This window comes from Ochotona curzoniae, unplaced genomic scaffold (assembly GCF_017591425.1).
Source record: "Ochotona curzoniae isolate NIBS_2020 unplaced genomic scaffold, NIBS_Ocur_1.0 contig_2692, whole genome shotgun sequence".
NCBI classification, from domain to species: Eukaryota; Metazoa; Chordata; class Mammalia; order Lagomorpha; family Ochotonidae; genus Ochotona; species Ochotona curzoniae.
The window spans coordinates 22,224,219-22,241,386 of record NW_024465556.1 but is presented as its reverse complement, the minus strand read 5'-3'; the positions used below and the strand labels follow the sequence as shown (position 1 = coordinate 22,241,386).

Genomic DNA, 17,168 nt, shown 5'->3' with positions numbered 1-17,168 from the left:
AGATCTCTTCTAAGCCCAAAGACCTCCGGTGGAGCCAGTGCAGAAGACGTGCACCTGCCAGACAGCCCCAGACCCCAAGCAGCCAGATTCTCCTACCTCTTCAGCTACACATGAAATAACAGCTACTCCTTTGGTCCCTGCCCTCAACTCCATCCCCAGTGTGTGCTGCCCAGGTCACCCCAGAACCACAGCTGCCTCCCCCATCTACCACCATGCCCTGGGCTCAGGCCTGGGAGACCCTGCCCATCCGTGCTTCCATCCTCCTGACACACGGGGCAGGGGCTGCTGCACACAGGTGAGGTGCCACCCAGCTCCGGGCCCTAGAGTGGCCTGGGAGTGCTCACTGTGCATCTCCTGGCTGCTGGCCAGCACAGGGGGCTCCTGGGGCCCACCAGGCCCTCTGGAATCACACCTCTGTGCATCGTGCTGAGATGCCATACTCAGGCCCAGAATATGGCTGTTGAGGTCAAATTCAACATTTTTTATCCACTTGAAACAAATACATTCAGTGGCTTCCAGTACATTCGCAATGCTGTACAGTCCTCACCACTTGTTCCAGAACACGTTTGCCCTGGGATATGGTTGGTCACTTGTCACTCCCATTCCCAGTAGCTCCTTAGAAAGCATGAATTTGTCTGCTATTCCAGACATTTAATATACATGAATGTGGTTTCTTGCATCTGGGTTTTTTTTTTTAATTATTTTTATTTGAAAGGCAGAGTTACAGAGAGAAGCAGAAACATAGAATTACACCCAAAAGGGTGTGATGGCCAGAGCTGGGCCGATCTGAAGCCAGGAGCTTCTTTCAGGTCTCCCATATAGGTGCAGAAGCCCAAGGGCTTGAGCCATCCTCTGCTGCTTTCCTAAGCCATAATCCGAGAGCTGGATTGGAAACAGAGCAGCCAGGATTGGAACCAGCACCCATGTGGGACACCAGTGCCACAGGCTTAACCTGCTACATGGCAGTGCCACGCCCTATGTCTCGCTTTCTCACTAAGCATGTTTTTAAGGTTCTTCTGTGTTATAGCATGAATCAGCACCTCCTCACTTTCTGTGAGTAGTGTTCCGCTGTGTGGGTCCACATTCTGTTCACTCTTGCATTGGCTGACGGACACTTGAGTTCTTCACGCTTTCGGCTATCATGAATAATGCTGCGGCAAACATCTGCGTGCTGGCTTTCTGTGTAGACTGCTGACTCAGACGGCAACTGTTTCATTTTTTACTTTTAAAAGGATTATTCGTTTAAAAAGCAGAGTTACAGAGAAAGAGAGGGAAAAGAGAGATCTTCCATCCACTGCTTCACCCCTGAAATGACCATGCTGGGCTATGCTGAAACCAGGAGCCAGGAGTTTCTTCTGGGTCTTCCCTATGTCCCCAAGCACTTGGGCCATGTCCTGCTGTTTCCCCATGCCCTTGTTTTAGCAGGGAGTTGGATTAAAAGTGAATTAACTGGGACTTGTACTGGCACACATACAGGGTACAGCCATTATAGATGGCAGCTTAGCATGTGATGCCACAGTGCCAGCCCCCACTGCTTGTTCAACTCTTGGAAGAATCATTGATCTGCTATGCCAGCTGCTCCAGTTTACACCACCAGCAATGTTAGCTGCCAGCTTTTCATAATGCTGTCAGGTTAAAAGTTTTCCTTCTATTCTTAATATGTTGACTTTTTTTTTTACTCACAAAGGAGTGTCATGGTTTTCCAAGTGATTTTGTCTGCACCTAGTGAGAACATCGTGTGGGGTTTCTCCTCTTGTCATCTTGTTGCTGTGGGAAATGTCAGCTGGCTGCTGTCTGTCTTGTGAACCTGGCCTACCTGGGGGCAATCCCACCTGGACTTGGTCTATCATTTGGTTGAAAATTTTTGCACCAAATTGCAAGGGATGTTATTGACTGGCAATTTTGTTTTATCTTTTTCTCCTGGAGGTTTTGGCTTTGCTCTCAGAATAAGGTAGGTTTTGGAATGAGCTAGGTTTGCCAAGTTCACTGCCATTTCCAAAGTACTTACTGTTTCAGCAAGTCTACTGCTTTTCTAGCCTTTATTTTGGTTCTCTGTACTATAAACTTCATTATCTCTTGCCTTCTGATTGCTTAGATTTAGTTTGCTCTGTTTCTAAACTTTTTAAAAGGCTTACTTTTTATTGAAAATCAGATTTACAGAGAGAAGGAGAGACAGAAGATCTTCCACCTGCAAGTGGCCACAATGGCTGGAGCTGCACCAATCCGAGGCCAGAAGCCAGGAGCTTCTTCCAGGTCTCCCATGCAGATGCACCTTCCAGGTGCAGGGTCCCAAAGCTTTGGGCCATCCTCAACTGTTTTCCCAGGCCACAAGCAGGGAGCAGGATGGGAAGTGGGCTGCCAGGATATGAACTAGTGTCCATATGGGATCCTGGCACATGCAAGGCGAGGACTTTAGCCACTAGGCTATTGTGCCAGGCCCCATGTTTTCTTTTCTTTTTTTTTTTTTAAAATTATGTATTTATTTGAAGGAGAGACAGATATCTTCCACCTGCTGATTCACTCTGCAAATGGCTGCAATGAGCTGGTCTAAAGTCAGAAACCAGGAGGTTCTTCTGGCTCTCCCACGTGGGTAAAAGGGCCCAAGCACTGGGCTATCTTCTGCTACCCTCCCAGGCACATTAGCAGGGAACTGGATCAGAAGCAGAGCAGCTGGGACTTGGACCAGTGCCCTTATGGATTGCCAGCCCCTCCTGGGCATTTCTAATGAACAGTGTAATGTGGCCCTCAGTGTGTTGTGGCTGCTCATGTCTGCTGTAGTTTAGACTCTGTAACGACCTTCTTAGTCTACAGTCTGCTAAAGTCCACTTGGCTCCTTTCGTGGCCGCTAGGGAGCTCCACACAGAACAAAAACAATCTGTGATGCTCGCAGCCCAAGCCAGGCAGTGTCTAACTCTGCCTTAGCTTCTGCTTCCTGCATGGGCAGTGCCTGGAGGTCGGTCACAGTGGACAAATGGGGGTTTTCTCAAGTCCTCTACCAACACACTGGCATTTGGGGGCCGCAGGACATCTGCAGGAACTCTGTGAAGCCCTCATTCCCCGCATTTGCTCCCCAGGGTTTCCAGGTTGTCTCCTGTTGGCCCCGGCTGGTGTCCCCTCCCACAGGCATCAGAGCTAACACCCTGGCCTTGAAATGTCCTTCAGGGATGTCACCTTCAACCTGCAGAGCCCAAATAACAGTAAGTCGTTTGAACAGGTCTTCCAGAAAGCAACCTTACAAATGAGACTATGAAGACCCTCATTCTTTTCTTAAAGGTTTATCTTATTTTTATTTGAAAGGCAGAGTTACAGAGAGATAGAAAAGACAGATCCTCCAACCACTGGTTCACTCCCTAGATAGATGCAATGGCCAGAGCTGGGTCGGTCCAAACATGGGAGCTTCTTCCAGGTCTCCCACTTGGGTGCAGGGGCCCAAGCACTTGAACCATCCTCCATTGCTTTCCCAGGAGCATTAGCAGGGAGGGAGCTGGATCGGAAGTGGAACAGCTATATTAATGATGGAACTGCATGTGTAGCTGGGACTGGGACTGACCCCTATCCCTCCAGGAGGCAAGCGAAGACCCCCGTGCGGCTCTCTGCCACCTCCTGTCCTGAGCATAGCAAACACAACCCTGGACAGCAGCAATGGCCTTTGCCGCTAGTGCCACCTCAGCAAGCTGCCCACACCGTCCTTCTGTCCATGCTTAGCATAGATCAGAGCCCCCAGGCGGCCAGAGGGAGGGGAAGCAGGAGCGAGGTCAGCACAGGAGTCCTGAAGGATGCAGACGTCTCCATCGCCAAGGCCTGCCTGGGCGTGGTGTGGCACAAGGAGCTGGGGACTGTGGCAGCCAGAGAACAGTGCCACTTGCCCCAGCCATGTGGGAATGCCTGGTGGTGCCATAATTTGTTTCTTTTGAAAAAAAACCAGAATTCCAGATTTTTTTTTAAAATATGAGATTTCTCAATGTTTAAATGTTGGCAAAAGATTCACGTTCCTACAAAGAACTTTGTGTAAAGCAACTCCATCTGCCAAACACAGGACCGAGTGTGCAGGGGCAGATGACAGCGCCATCAGAGCACACCGAGTCGAGGCCCTGCCTTGGCTCAGGAGGCCACCAGGGGTAGGCACTTCATCTTATCCACGGGTCCCATCCAGCACCCAAGGGTGAGAGCCTGCCCTAGGGCCGGTATGCTTGGGAGGTTAGCGGGGAGGCTGAGAGAGCTGGGGCGGGATGCTCAGGGGCTGCTGTGGCGACTGGGACCTGCCACCCACCTCAGCACCCTCCAGGCCTCCGGGGACTCTCCTCTCACTGCTTAGGGGTCCCCGAGGTCAGGCAGCAGCAACCAGCAGCTGTCTACCTGAAGACAAGCCACACCCTGGGGCTCGCCCACCCTAGAGACAGCATCCTTTGCTGGGTGAGGGCGGTGCGTTCTAGAAACTCTGTCCCCCTCCTAGACTCCGCTTTTCCCAACACCATCAACTATGGTGGGTGCCAGAGCCTTAAACCCAGGGGCTCCCTCTAGTCACATGCCTCTGGGGCGTCCTCACCCTCCTCATTAGCCCCTAGCTGAGAGTTCCGCTCCAGGAGTCAGACCCTCCCTCTCTCTACTCAAGCCCCTTCTACCACACTGGCCACATTCCGCCCACCTCACCCTCAGGGGCATGGCTATGCCTGATGCCGACCCCCACCCCTTTCTAGTGTCTGGCCTCCCAGCAGGCATTTCAGGAGCCTTTGTAGTCAGTTACTGACAATCAGTACTTTGCTACTTAAAGTCGTGTGTGAATTTTCACCAGTCAGTACGGCTGGAGGCCCCGAGCCACGGGGCAGAGCCATGAAGCAAAGAAAAACAAACCGGCGCCAGGAAGACATTTCTGGAACATTCCAGAAACAGCTAACTTTAATGTGGAAACAATTTTTTGTTGTTGTTTTCTTTCTTTCTTCTTTTTTTTTTTTATGGCTAGAGACATTCAGGTTTAAGGCACATTCCAAATGACAAGAAGGCCCCGTCACTGGCAGGGAACTGGCCTAGCCCTTGTGGTTACAGGAAGGATAGAACAGCTGACTCTCAGGCCTTAGAAAGGAGTGTGTTTGGCAATAACAACGCTCATGACACATTCTCACCAGATGCAAAGCTTACCCTGACCGCCCCTCCCTCCTCCTCCCCACCTCCCCAGGGAAGCCAGGGTGCTCCGCCCACCATGCCACCCTCACCAGAAACATGTCCGGAGTGAGCGGATGCTGTGTGAGTGTGTCAAGAAGGAAGGAGTCTCCAACAAAAAGAGGAAAAAAAGCATACGAAGGCAATGAAGGGGGTGGGGATGGGGGCTCAGCCACAAGCCCAGGTATTGTCTGCGCGAGTGGGCAAAGAGAACAACAGGTTGAGTGGGCAGGTGGGCTGGAGCGAGCCTGGTCTTCCAGCAAGGTTCCTGGCTCAGGAGGGACAGAGGGCTGGGGGCCTGTGGACGGCATGCCTAGCTGGGGGCTACTGCGTGAGATACATCTTCTGGCCTCTTGCTGGCATGGCCACTGCCGGCGGGTGAACAGCAGGGGGCGCTGGGGACGCGGCTCAGTCATTGCCACCGCAAATCTTGAGCAGGATCTTGCGGTAATCGCCGGAGGTGTCTCCCTAGGTGGGGGGATAGAAGCAAGGCAAGCCTGGATCCGGGTGCGCTGGAGAGCCAGGCCTGCCCCCGGCACCTGTGTGTGCCGTAGCTGTGTGCTGACAGGTCGCATCACCTGTGTGCACCAGGGTCACAACCTTCCTGGGGAGGTTCTGCGGCCCTCTGTGTCTGACAGGCCAGCGCTGGAGCGGCTGTTCAGAGAGGTTTAAGGAAACTGCTTGCAATCACACAGTGGGTTCAAGAGCCGGGACCCAACCCTAAGTAATCCCCTTCAGGAAAGCCCATCCAGTAGGGCTCCATGGACCATTTGGGGATGTGTGTTCTCGCTGGCAGGTCACAGAATGGCAGGGTGGCCAGGACTGCCAACGTTGGGCCCAAGTGGAGGAGGCCTGGGACTTTCCTGTCCTTATCTCAGATGCAGCTGGGACTCACCAGCGGCAGGGCCAAGCCCTGCCCCGTACCCAGGAGCTGACCACTAGGGAGCTGGCGGCAGAGAACCACAGTGGGCGCCATGAACAGGCCGCCACGTGGCATGCAGTGGAGCCCATGGGCTCTCTGAGAAGAGGGGGTAAAAGGAAGAGCTGTGGCAGAGGCAGCGCCCCCCGCCCCGGCCTGCAGGGGCACATACCGTGATGTCGTGGTACAGCGACTTGCCGTACATCCGCTTGTACTCGGCCCTGATGTCCAGCAGGTCAATCTCGCTCCGCGACACCATGATGCGGATCAGCGTGCGGTCCTTGGTCCCTGCCCCCTGGAGAGGTCATCAAGAGAGTGTGGGTGAGTGGCAGGTCACTGTCCCCAGCCCCAGGCCCCGCCTAGCACCCCCAAATCCCACCCTGTGCCCAGCTCAGCTGTGGGCCGGCCCCACCCTCCCCACGCCCCGCATTCAGCCCCAGGAAGGCCTCACCTACCTTCATGGCCTTGTTGAGCCTTTCCGCGAAGAAGGCTGGGGTGTTCTTGAGACATTTCACTGCGAGACAGAGAGAAGGGAGGATGGGAGAGAAGTTCACTGCAAGAACGGAGGCCCTCCTGGGAGACAGAACTTCAAATCCATCACGGCAAAGGCCTTCCTCCATCTCCTCCAGGCTCACCAACTCCCCACCCACACACACACACACACTGACTCACCCCCGGCCTGGCCTGGCCCCAGCTTTACAAAACACAAACACACAGCCTGCCCAAGCTCACGGAGTCCACTGTGCTCAGACATGGGGGAGTGTGGAGGGGACAGAGTTGGGAGGAGCAGTGTGCAGACACCCAGGCCCCCCACGGGTGGGAGGGATTGAGTACAAGGAGCGTCCCCCAAGAGTCCTCGGGCTATGAGACCTAACACAGGGGACGTGTAAATGACCACTTTCCATCTACTCCCCAGCCCTCGATGCCCTCAGGAGGCTCCAGCAAAGCACAGCAACAAGACAGGCAATGTCCCTGCAGAGAGAGCGCAGAGGGGCTGCACGGGCCTGGGAGCGGAGGGGCCTCAGGGAAGCAGAGCTCCGCTGGGGCACGGCCACCAGAGCCCTCCCCCTGACCAAGTATTCCTGCAAACATCCCCCAACTGCTGCATTATTTTAAGAAAGAGCCTGGTGGGGTATGAGTGACTTTCCTTGGGGAGCAGGGCAGCTGGATGTGCTACCGGCAGTGCTTACCCCACGCCCCATTTCTCCAGAGCTGCACTAGGGACCCCGGGTCACCCCTCGAAACCCCAGAGACCTGGCAAGCAGCAGGCCTCGCAGCCACCAGGGGTTCCTCTGCCGCACCACCCTCTTGCCCAGGGAGACACGCCGGAGGCCCTCACCCACGGCCAGCATGCCCCGCTCCAGGTCTCCCGACATCTCCCGGCAGATGCTATTCTCGATGTCGCGGCCCGTCATCCTCTGGTACTCGTTGAAAACTAGCAGGAGGACAAAAAGGGACAGATCAAGAACCAAGGCTCGCGCTCCCTTCCAGCTCTCACAACTTCAAGGAGAAAGCCCCTGTGGGAGCCCTACCACACTGGCCCCATCTGCCCTGCTCACCAGTTCTGAGAAGTTCCTGAGCAGTTCTTAAGGTGGCCACACTCTGTGTCACAAGCCCTGCACACAGGCCCATGGCCCCAGCTCACCCAGCAGGCACAGCCACACCCCAGGGTAGCTGCCTGCCTGGGGAAGGGGGCTTACCACGCCCAGTGGCACCGTTCTTCCCCAGGTCCCCAGCACAGCTAGCTATAACACCCGCACTGCTTCACGGGTCAGCCTCATGCTTCTTGCCTGAGAGCCAGCACCCAGAGCTGCCTTCTACCCACCCTGCCTGCACCCAGCAGACCTACGGAGCCCCAGACGGCAGACTCTGACATCACTGATATGGGACCTCTTGCTCCCACCCAGACGCACACTCCTTCCTGCCCAGGCCTGTGACACAGGTCACGGGCAGAGCCACATCATGGACGCCACCTTGGTCCTCCGGAATGTGGGGGACAACATGGGGGTCCTGCACTATTCCAATTCTCATCCAAACCATGGAGAAGATGAAAGCTTGTTCACTGGCTCCATCACAGCACAGTGAGGAGGTGAGAATGTGTGCTCTGGGCAGAGGGTCTGCATTTCAATGCACTGCAATTATGGAGTTGGCAGGAATGCCCACAAGCCACGTCAGAGTGCCTGAGTGCAAGCAAACGCACACTCCCGGAGGCAGTGGCGATGGTGCTATGGTCCTGCCACTCAAAGGGGAGAGCTAGATTCAGTTCCTGGAAAATGAGCAAGCAGATGTAACTCCTTCTCGCCACTTCATCCCGTCCCACCACTCCAGCAGGTCAATAAAACACATTTCAAAAACCCACTTAGAGGCAGGTATTTGGCATAGTGGTTAAGATGTTACATCTGGGGCTGGCATTGTGGCACAGTAAGTAAAGCTGACACCTGCCATGCCGGCAATCCCACAGGACAATGGTTCGTGTACTAGCTGCTCTACTTCCCATCTAGCTCCCTGCTAAAGGGCTAGGAAAACCAGCGGGAGATGGCCCAGATGCTTGGGTGGGCTAGCCTCAATCCACCGCACACTTTCCAGGAGAACAAGACCTCTTCTTGTCCCAGGGCCTCCAACACAGCTGCAGGCTTGGCCTAACCTTCCCTCACTGCTAGCCTGACACACTCAGCCACCTGGCGCCTCCAGCCACCCAGCAGCCTGCTCTGCCCTCCCACTTGCCCAGCCACAAGACCACGTGTCTCCCTAGCTCCTCTCACTCTAGCATGAGCAGGGACAGAGTCTGACCCTTCCCATCACACCCTTCCCTACCACCCTGATCCAGATAGCCACAGTCCTCACCCTGGGTCCCTGCAGTGGCAGCCTCCCAACTACTCTTCCCGCTGCGCCTCGGGGCCCATCACCCCATGGTTTCTACCACCTCTGCCCTCCCCCTGTCCTACGGCCCACTCCAGCCACATGGACGCCCACCACCATTTCTCTGGATCACCTGGGAGCCCCCACACAGGGGCCTCTGCATCTGTATCTGCTTAGGGTTTTACAGTCTCATCTCACCTGGATGAGGACCGTCCCAAGGACCATCCAGACCCCATGTCATGGCTTCCTGACCGTTCTCTACTGCCTGACACAGCTTTTCTACTTAGCACAAGATTGTTGTCTATATTCCTGAACAAGGTTTATTTCATGAGAAAAGGACTTCTTCACACCCACTTCATCAGAGCGACTGCGTTGGGCATGGGTTCAATTTTATGTGCTGAGTGAACCAGAGAATGAAAGTCACCCACCATCACCTCTGGGCTCATTTCGAGAGTGGTGCTGCAGCACACACAGGGTGGGTGCCCCCAAGGGCTCACCCAGCTCTTCCGTTCCAGCGTGGGAAGATCCAGCCGGGGTCAGCTCTGTGTCTTCCCCCTCCTCCACCCCCAGCAGGAAGAGCTGGCATCCCGCACACCTTAGCAGGGGTCAGCTCTGTGTCTTCCCCCTCCTCCACCCCCAGCAGGAAGAGCTGGCATCCCGCACACCTTAGCAAACTCTCAGGCAGCATCCATGCAGTCACCACCAGGGGGAGCTGATGAAGCAGCACCAGAGTTTGGCAAGAAAAGAACCGCCCCGGGGTGGGGAGGGGGGGGAAGGGAGGCTCCTGTAAGCTTTGATCTGACCTCATCTAACAGCTCCCAGAAAGGCCAGGGGCCTCCCTTACCCGCCACCAGATGGGCCCGGCTCCGGGAGCAGAGAATGGCATTGAACTTGGATTCATCTGTTCCCAGGCGGTTCTCTCCAGCAGCATACAGGTCCTGGATGGAGAGAAGGACACACATGTAAACAGGGGTGTCAGCACCCTTGGCTCCCAAGCCCAGGTCACCTCAGAAAGCCAGGCAGTGCTAGGCTCTACAGATCTCCAAGAAGCCCAAAGGGGCAGTGCTGGGCCGTGTGGTGCCCTTACAGAATTGGCATAAAACTTGGGGTTGGGGACAGGAAAAAGGGAGAGAAGTTGGGACCAGGATGACTGAGGCCTTAGGGGCCCAGAGCAGGTAAGAAACAGCCCAACCAGCTGTTCACAAAGAGCCTCACAGCAGGGGACAAGAGGCCTAGCATGAACGGAGGTGGCTGTGGTATGTGGTTAACCACGCTAAGGGGAGACTACTTCGCAGCCACAGACAAGGAAAGGGGACAATAGGTCCCCAGCGACCAGCATGTCTGCTCCCCAGTGAGGCTAGACACCCACATGGAAATTTCCAACCCTCAGCACTCTCCTGCTCTAACAGAAGGTGCAGGTGAGGCAGCAACCATCACAACAGTTGCTAGGAGACACTCACAGGTGTGGCTCTGACATGAATCTTACTTCCCCCATGGTTTATGACCCACACATGATGTTTGCAAAGGGGCAGGGTTGTGCTTGTCTGTCAAGCTCCTGAAGAGCCAAGTCCAAGATATTTGCTTAGTTTGCAACCTCTGACCTCAATGACCCCAAAGTACCTCCGGGGTCTCAGGTGGCAGCTCTCCACTAAGGGTACTGATACCATGAACGGGGGCAGACACTCAGAGTGCGAGAGCTGAAGCCTGGCAAATGGCCTATAAAATTTCCACTAGGTGCAAGAATCAGAGACCAGAGAGCCAAATTCAGGAATAAGATGAATGTCACAAGCTCTGGGGCTGGCACTGCGGCATCAAGGATTAAGTTGCCATCTGTGGCGTTAACATCCTCCATGGGCACCAGTTTGAGTCCCGGTTGTTCCACTTCCAATCCAGTGTCCTGCCAACACTCCTGGGAAAGCAGCAGGAAATGACCCAAGTGCTTGGGTCCCTGCACTGCACGGGAAACCCTGGTGAAGCCATACCTGGCCGTTGTAGTCATTTGGGAAGTGAAAAAAATGAATAAAAGATGTTTCTCTATTTCTCCCTCTCTTTTAAACTCCACCTTTCAAATAACAACAAATAAATCTTTTAAAAAGAAGTCACAAGCTGGGCAGATGTGGAGTAAGGCAGAGCCTGCAGAAGTCAGTAGGTGCTGGGGGAGCCCAGAGCCAAGAGTTGGGGCCTCGGCCAGCCTCCACCCCCACGGTGCTCTGGATTCCAGCTCAGCCTCAACTTGTTCACCTAGAAAACAAGGTCCAGCTCTAACAGCAGAGAGGATCAGACCACCGACAGTTCCCAGTGGCTGCCCTGTGGGGGGCAGCAGGAGCAAGGGACCGGGAGGAGGAGGATGGGAATGGGACGTACAGCAGCTCCAGCCAGCAGCGAGGCCGTGGCTCGCCCCAAATGCAGCAGTCTGAAGGCATTCATGGGAAAGGCCAGATTTTCTAGCAAGGAACCAAGATATCTTCACATCCTCCCTTCTGTCATATGAGGGGGATGTGGGCAGAATCCCCTGGCCACACAAGTGATAGAACAGTGGCTTCCAGGCTCCAAGCCTCAAATGCCCTGCAAACCTGAGGGTATGTACAGCAAAACGCAGGGAGAGCACAAAGTCCCCTTTAGCAATGCTGATCACCTCATAGGTTCCATGGCAGTGTGTGTGTATTGTGGAGTTGGAGTGTGAACTGGGGTGACCTGTTCATTGAACAGTAGAGCATGGCTAAAACTCACAGCCCCTGGAATCCGCCCCTCCCTTGTGAAGTAGGTACCCCAGGGGGTTGCTTGGCCCGGCCACATACTCACCTGGACATCTCGCTGCACCAGGGACATGTCCACGTTCGTGCTTTCGTCCCGGTTTCCCTGGAAGGAAGCAGGCAGGCTGGGCAGGGCCCCTCCTTAGAGGGCACACCCCTCGCCTCTCCACCGCTGCCCCTCACATCCCAAAAGGCCCAAAGCAAACACTAGAAAACCACCTCCGCTGCCCTTCTCTCGGGCTCCCCTTGGACATTCTCCACCAATACCCAGCATCTTCTTGTCCTGTATCCCCACTGATGTTCCTGACAGCTCGCCTGTCGTCTGTGTGGATGACAGGGCTGGTAGCACGTGAAGGGTGGGGATGCCTGCCAGTCTCTCCGCCCGAGAGGGGGCCTCGCCTGGCAGTTCCACCTCCCAGCTCTCTCCCACCTGACCCTGAAGCGCTCACCCACTCTCTCACAGGGAAGCACTCTCACACAGACATTATACTCTTGCTTCCTTATATGCAAGACTTTCTAAGCCCCCTCCTCACACAGTGCATCACACACGGCTGATGGGGTGGGGGGCACAGGAAGAGGGGGCAGAGAGGTACCTGGGAGAGGGAGATGAGGAGCCTCTGGAAGTGGCCCGATGTGTCGCTTCGAATGGCCTCCTCCAGGGTCTTCTTGAATTCTGAAAGGGAGACACACAAGTTCCACCCCGCAGCAGGAAGCTATTTGACACACACAGCCAGCAGGGGATCCAGGCTAGAGAAGGCAGATGACCTTCCAGGAATAGCCATGCCCGCGACCTTCATTCTGACCTGCCCATGGTCAAGCTTGACCCCAAACACACACCCAAGAGGGCCTCCCTCACCTGTCACCTGCCCTGTGTCAACAGGAGGCAAGGCCTGGGAGAGGGCGGAGGGACCGGCAGGGGTGGGGAATGCAGCCCTAGTGACAGCCTAACCTGCTTTGTAGGCTTTGTTCAGTTCCTGGATGTGCTCGTTGCTGCGGGAAGCGAGGATCTCAATCAGGCAGGCTTCATCGGTGCCAGCCCCCTACGAGAGCCGAGAACAAAGCACACCACACACTCAGCACCACGCCCTCACCCCTGCCCAACATACAGCAGGTGCCCCATCAAGCGAGACCCCCAGCTGAGACACTGCTCTCTGACATCCTGAGTGATCAAGACCATGGGGTCCTCCCCCCACCAAGCCAGGAATCAGAGAAGTGTCGTGACTTGTCTGAGGTCACAGAGCCAGGAAGAGATGTGCACTGCAGTCTCTCTCTGTGTTCAGCCCACGAGTGAGCACTCGGGGTGTCTGCAGACTTCTGCAAGGAGGCAGCCACAATGAGGACAGAGGACAGAAGGGAAGATTGCTGCTGGCCCTGCGTGGACTTGAACTCCGGCTGTGTGACCTCATGCACAGAATTGAGCCTCTCTGTGCCCCTGGGTTCCCTCACTACCTAGCAGGCGTGGTGCTGTTATTGCCCTCCCAGGCAAGTCAGGAGAACTGCATGAGTAGGAGTGGGTGGAGCACCCAGCACAGTCAGGCCAGGAACTCCGTACATCGGCAGGTGTCTCACCATCACCAACTGCAGGCGGCTGGAGTTTACAAAGGGCTGACACATAAGCCCCTTACCCAGTGCTCAGCACACACCCTGACAGCATCCCCTGTCCCCTCCACAGAGGCGCAAGGATACATGGCTGCTTAGCAACAGCCAACCCTACCCAAGCCAGTACTGTTTCCAAAGCTGCAGGAGGCAGGGTGAGGCAGGGGCTAGGCAGAGGCCTGGGGGTTACTCCCTGGGACCCCGAAGCCGCCTCCTGACCCCTCCCTGGAAATGTGACATGCCCCTACACCTCAGCACAGCCTTCCTATGGACAGGCTGCTGCATCGGACTGTCTGGTCCTCCTCCTTCTGGGTGCCTCCAGGCCTTGGAGCAGACTCCTTCCAAGAACTGACTCTGCTCACACGAGCCACCTGCTGTCCACCATCTATGGGACTTCTACACAGAGGCCAAACCCTGCCTAGGATAGAGAGGGCTCACCCCAAGTGGTCAAAACCCCTGGACTAGTCAGACAGACGGGGAGCCCAGGCTAAGCCAATCAGAAGCTGCCCCCATTTGCAATCTGGACAAGGGCAGCTGGTCTCTCTCCTTTGGGGTGAGATTTCTGACAGGTAAACAGAGATGGACAGGAATCTTCTAGAAGCTGACAAGGAAGGCAAAGCCAACAGCAAGTGGGAGCAGGGAGCAGGAGCTCAAGGGGGCAGAGTCAGAGTCCTGCCCTGGGCAGCAGGGTGGGACATGTTCCTGGAGTTCCTGGTCCTGGCCCTCTCCGCACCAGGTGACCCTCCAGCCTCCTAACTGCGCTGTCACCTTGGTCGGGCCAACACTCCACAAGCATGTTCCTGGTATTTGCTAGTTAGAGCCGGGATGAATGAAGACACCATCTGTGGCCTCCTCCCCCTCTTCATATGTCCTGTCACTAACTCCTCCCCCACCATCATCCTTTTAACAGAGAGAGGCTTAGATATTCCCTGATGAAAGGTATTTGCCTCCTGGCAAGGCTGCCCCTTCTCCAGCAGGTGTATGCAAACCCAGGAGACACAGGTGCTTCACTGACAACAGCAGCCAAGAGGAGGCGGCACCAGGCCACCCAGGCCTGCTCCGCAGATGAGGGCAGGCGTGTACACACACACACATAAACACACACACCTTGATGGCTTCCTTGATCTCATAAGCGTCAAACAGGATGGGGGTCTTCATCAGGGCCAAGATGGTCTTCTCAAAGTTCCCTGACAGCTCGGATTTCAGATCTTTGATCAGATCCTGGTCAGGAATTGAAATGAACAAAGACAAGCCTGTTGCAGTAACCACCGAAGGTGACTAAGGAAGAACGGTACCCCAACTCCGCGGGTGAGCCGCACAGGGAGCCTGGGACTGAAGCACCTGAAGCTCAGGCCGCGGGCCAACCCCGCCAAGCCAGAGCCCGCAGTGAGCAAGGTGGCCCACAGGGCATTATGCTTTGTGACGTGGTGGGCTGGAACACTCACCAGTTCCACGTTCACCCTGATTTCAGCTTCTGAGACTTAAAACCCAAAGTTCACAAGACAACCCTCAACATGCTCTCATGTCCATTAGACCTCCTGGGTGGTCACGTCAAGGAGGAGAGATGGGGGAGGACACGAAAGCTCTGTCCACAGTCGCCACAAGGAGGGGGCTGACCAGAGCCTGTCCCCAAATCCCAGCACCCTAAGGACACCAGGATACCTCTTGCAGTGCAGCCTCAGGAGGCCGCCGCACCCTTAGACAGCTCATGGTTCATTCCACAGGCCCAGCTGACTCGGCCCCAAGGAAAGGCAGCGGTGAGCATGGACAGGGCTGGAGGTGCCCCCTGTGCCAGCGCCAAGGATGTGGCACCTGGCTCAGGAGGGAACAGCCGTTTCTCACCTTGCCATAGGCAGTCTTGAACGACAGGAGGATCTGTTGCCGCTGCTTGTTGGAGCGGTTCCCCAGGCAGTCGATGATGGCCTGTTCGTTAGTCCCTGGGGAGAGCAGGAGGAGGAAGGCAGGGTTACAGCTCATACGGACGCTCTGACAGCCCAGGGATCTTGGCATGGTCCTGGGCATTCCCACCACACCCCACCTCTGTGCACCTGCTCTGCCACCCCCGCAAAAACAGATTGCTTCCCTCAGCTCCCCACACAGACAGCCTGGGGAATTGGGCAGGAGGGCTGGGGCCTGAGCTGCCGGAGTCTCTCACCAAAGCCCTTCATGGCCTTCCGCAGGACCTCAGCATCTCGCAGGGGATCGAAGCCAGGTGCATCCATGATGGTGCCTCGGTTTCCAAACTACTGGCACAGACAGCGACAGGTAAAACTGTGTGTAGTTCACCTCACCCTGACCCAGACATGCTGCACCCTGAGACTCTGGGACAGAGGCTTAAGTGGGGGCCACACAGAGCACTCGGCATCCAGTCTGCCTAACTTGACTATTGTCTGTCCTGGAGTCAGGGTGCCTGGTGTCCTGGTGCCGGAAATTGTGCCTGGCTCACAGGGTTATGGGCCCACATACAGCTGAGTTTGCATGCTGATAATGTGGTCCCCTAGCGCCCTCCAGGGTTCCCAACCACAGTCCACATGGGCACCCCTGAGGGCCCACAACCTGGGGCTTCCACCCTGCACTACTGCACAGGGCAGCCCCACTTCCTCTTGGTCAAAAGCCAGCTCCCCGGCTCTGTCCTCTAGACTGTGACCTGCCTGCCTGCCTGGACACGCCTCAGCCAACTAGTGTACATCAGGCCAAACAACTATGCCCAGCTGATGTCTCTAGATGGTGAGCACAAGCCAGTGATAACACAGAGATAAGCTTAGGGGTCAGAGGGCAGTGCAGGGGGTGGGGTAGAAGGAGCAGAGGACCCTCTCTTTATAGCAGTCGTTCAGCATACAACACAGCCCAGTGCTGGGCGGGGCTGGCCATGTGACCCTGACCATAGGCTCTACAGACAGCAGTGGTTCTCCAACATGAGCCAAGATCACCCTAGGAGGAACTGCCAAACGTTTCCCCAACAGTTTGTGTGGGAGAGTACAATGAGGTAGCTGCAGACTGGAAGCCACTGGGAACATGGCCTTGGCTGTGGCAGTCTGGGCAATTCTATCAAACACAGAGCTCCAGGAACAGTAACAAGGGAGTGACAGGAGATGCCTATCTGACTGTTCCCTGCTGAGCACACGGGAGAGCAGCCAGGGCAGCAAGCAACTGCCACTGGGAGCCTAAGAAGCTGCCCCTGCAAGCCTGAACCTCCCCGCTAGCACCCTACCACTGCCCACCTCCCCACCCCCCACCACGTGACCAGACTTCGGGGTCCAGATCCTGACCAGCACTCACCTGGACTGGGGGCACAGCAGGAGTGACATTCCCAGACCCCGGGTATCCCGGATAGCTTGGCGTCGGCTGCTGCTGCCCTGGAGGTGGCACTGGTGACTGCCCAGGATAGGTCATTGGCGGCTGCCCAGGATAGGGTCCTGGGGGATGGTGTCCAGGGGGAGGCATGGGCTGGCCTGGCACAGGGGCCCCTGGGTATGGTGGATAGGAGGGCGACCCAGAGGGTGGGTTTCCTCCAGGAGGTGGGTACATTCCATAGGGTGGAACCCCCGGCTGCGGGGGAGGGGGCTGACCAAAGCCCCCTGGAGGCACCGGAGGGTAAGCACCCCCAGGGGCGCCAGGGTACAGGTTCGGTGGCACGTTGGCTCCTCCAAATGTCCCGGACATGTTGGCAGCCTGGAAGCACACAGACCATAGACTCAGACTTAAGGTGCCCTGTGCTGGCCTGAGTCTTTGGACCTACATCCCTGCACACATACAGATATTGTTGCCAATACATGCAAGCACACACATGTGCACATACATGGGTGGTACCCCTGATGACAGCTCTCCCATTCTGAGACATAGCTGAAGCACAACCCATGCCCACAGGTGGACATACAGAGATC

At 55.9% G+C, this 17,168-nt stretch overlaps 1 protein-coding gene across 1 annotated transcript in view; it reads right to left on the bottom strand.

Moving 5' to 3' along the window:
- Nucleotides 1-3,944: 3,944 nt before the first annotated feature.
- ANXA11 (annexin A11) overlaps nucleotides 3,945-17,168 on the bottom strand; it is a 35,989-nt gene continuing 22,765 nt past the window's right edge. The window contains exons 4-15 of the mRNA XM_040976032.1: nucleotides 16,564-16,956; nucleotides 15,440-15,527; nucleotides 15,127-15,221; nucleotides 14,392-14,505; nucleotides 12,638-12,728; nucleotides 12,282-12,361; nucleotides 11,738-11,794; nucleotides 9,780-9,873; nucleotides 7,416-7,511; nucleotides 6,532-6,590; nucleotides 6,249-6,371; nucleotides 3,945-5,625 (exon numbers count right to left, since the gene is read on the bottom strand). Coding sequence (XP_040831966.1) covers nucleotides 5,566-5,625; nucleotides 6,249-6,371; nucleotides 6,532-6,590; nucleotides 7,416-7,511; nucleotides 9,780-9,873; nucleotides 11,738-11,794; nucleotides 12,282-12,361; nucleotides 12,638-12,728; nucleotides 14,392-14,505; nucleotides 15,127-15,221; nucleotides 15,440-15,527; nucleotides 16,564-16,956 — 1,350 coding nt within the window. The 3' untranslated portion in view covers nucleotides 3,945-5,565. The remainder of the gene's footprint in view (nucleotides 5,626-6,248; nucleotides 6,372-6,531; nucleotides 6,591-7,415; nucleotides 7,512-9,779; nucleotides 9,874-11,737; nucleotides 11,795-12,281; nucleotides 12,362-12,637; nucleotides 12,729-14,391; nucleotides 14,506-15,126; nucleotides 15,222-15,439; nucleotides 15,528-16,563; nucleotides 16,957-17,168) is intronic.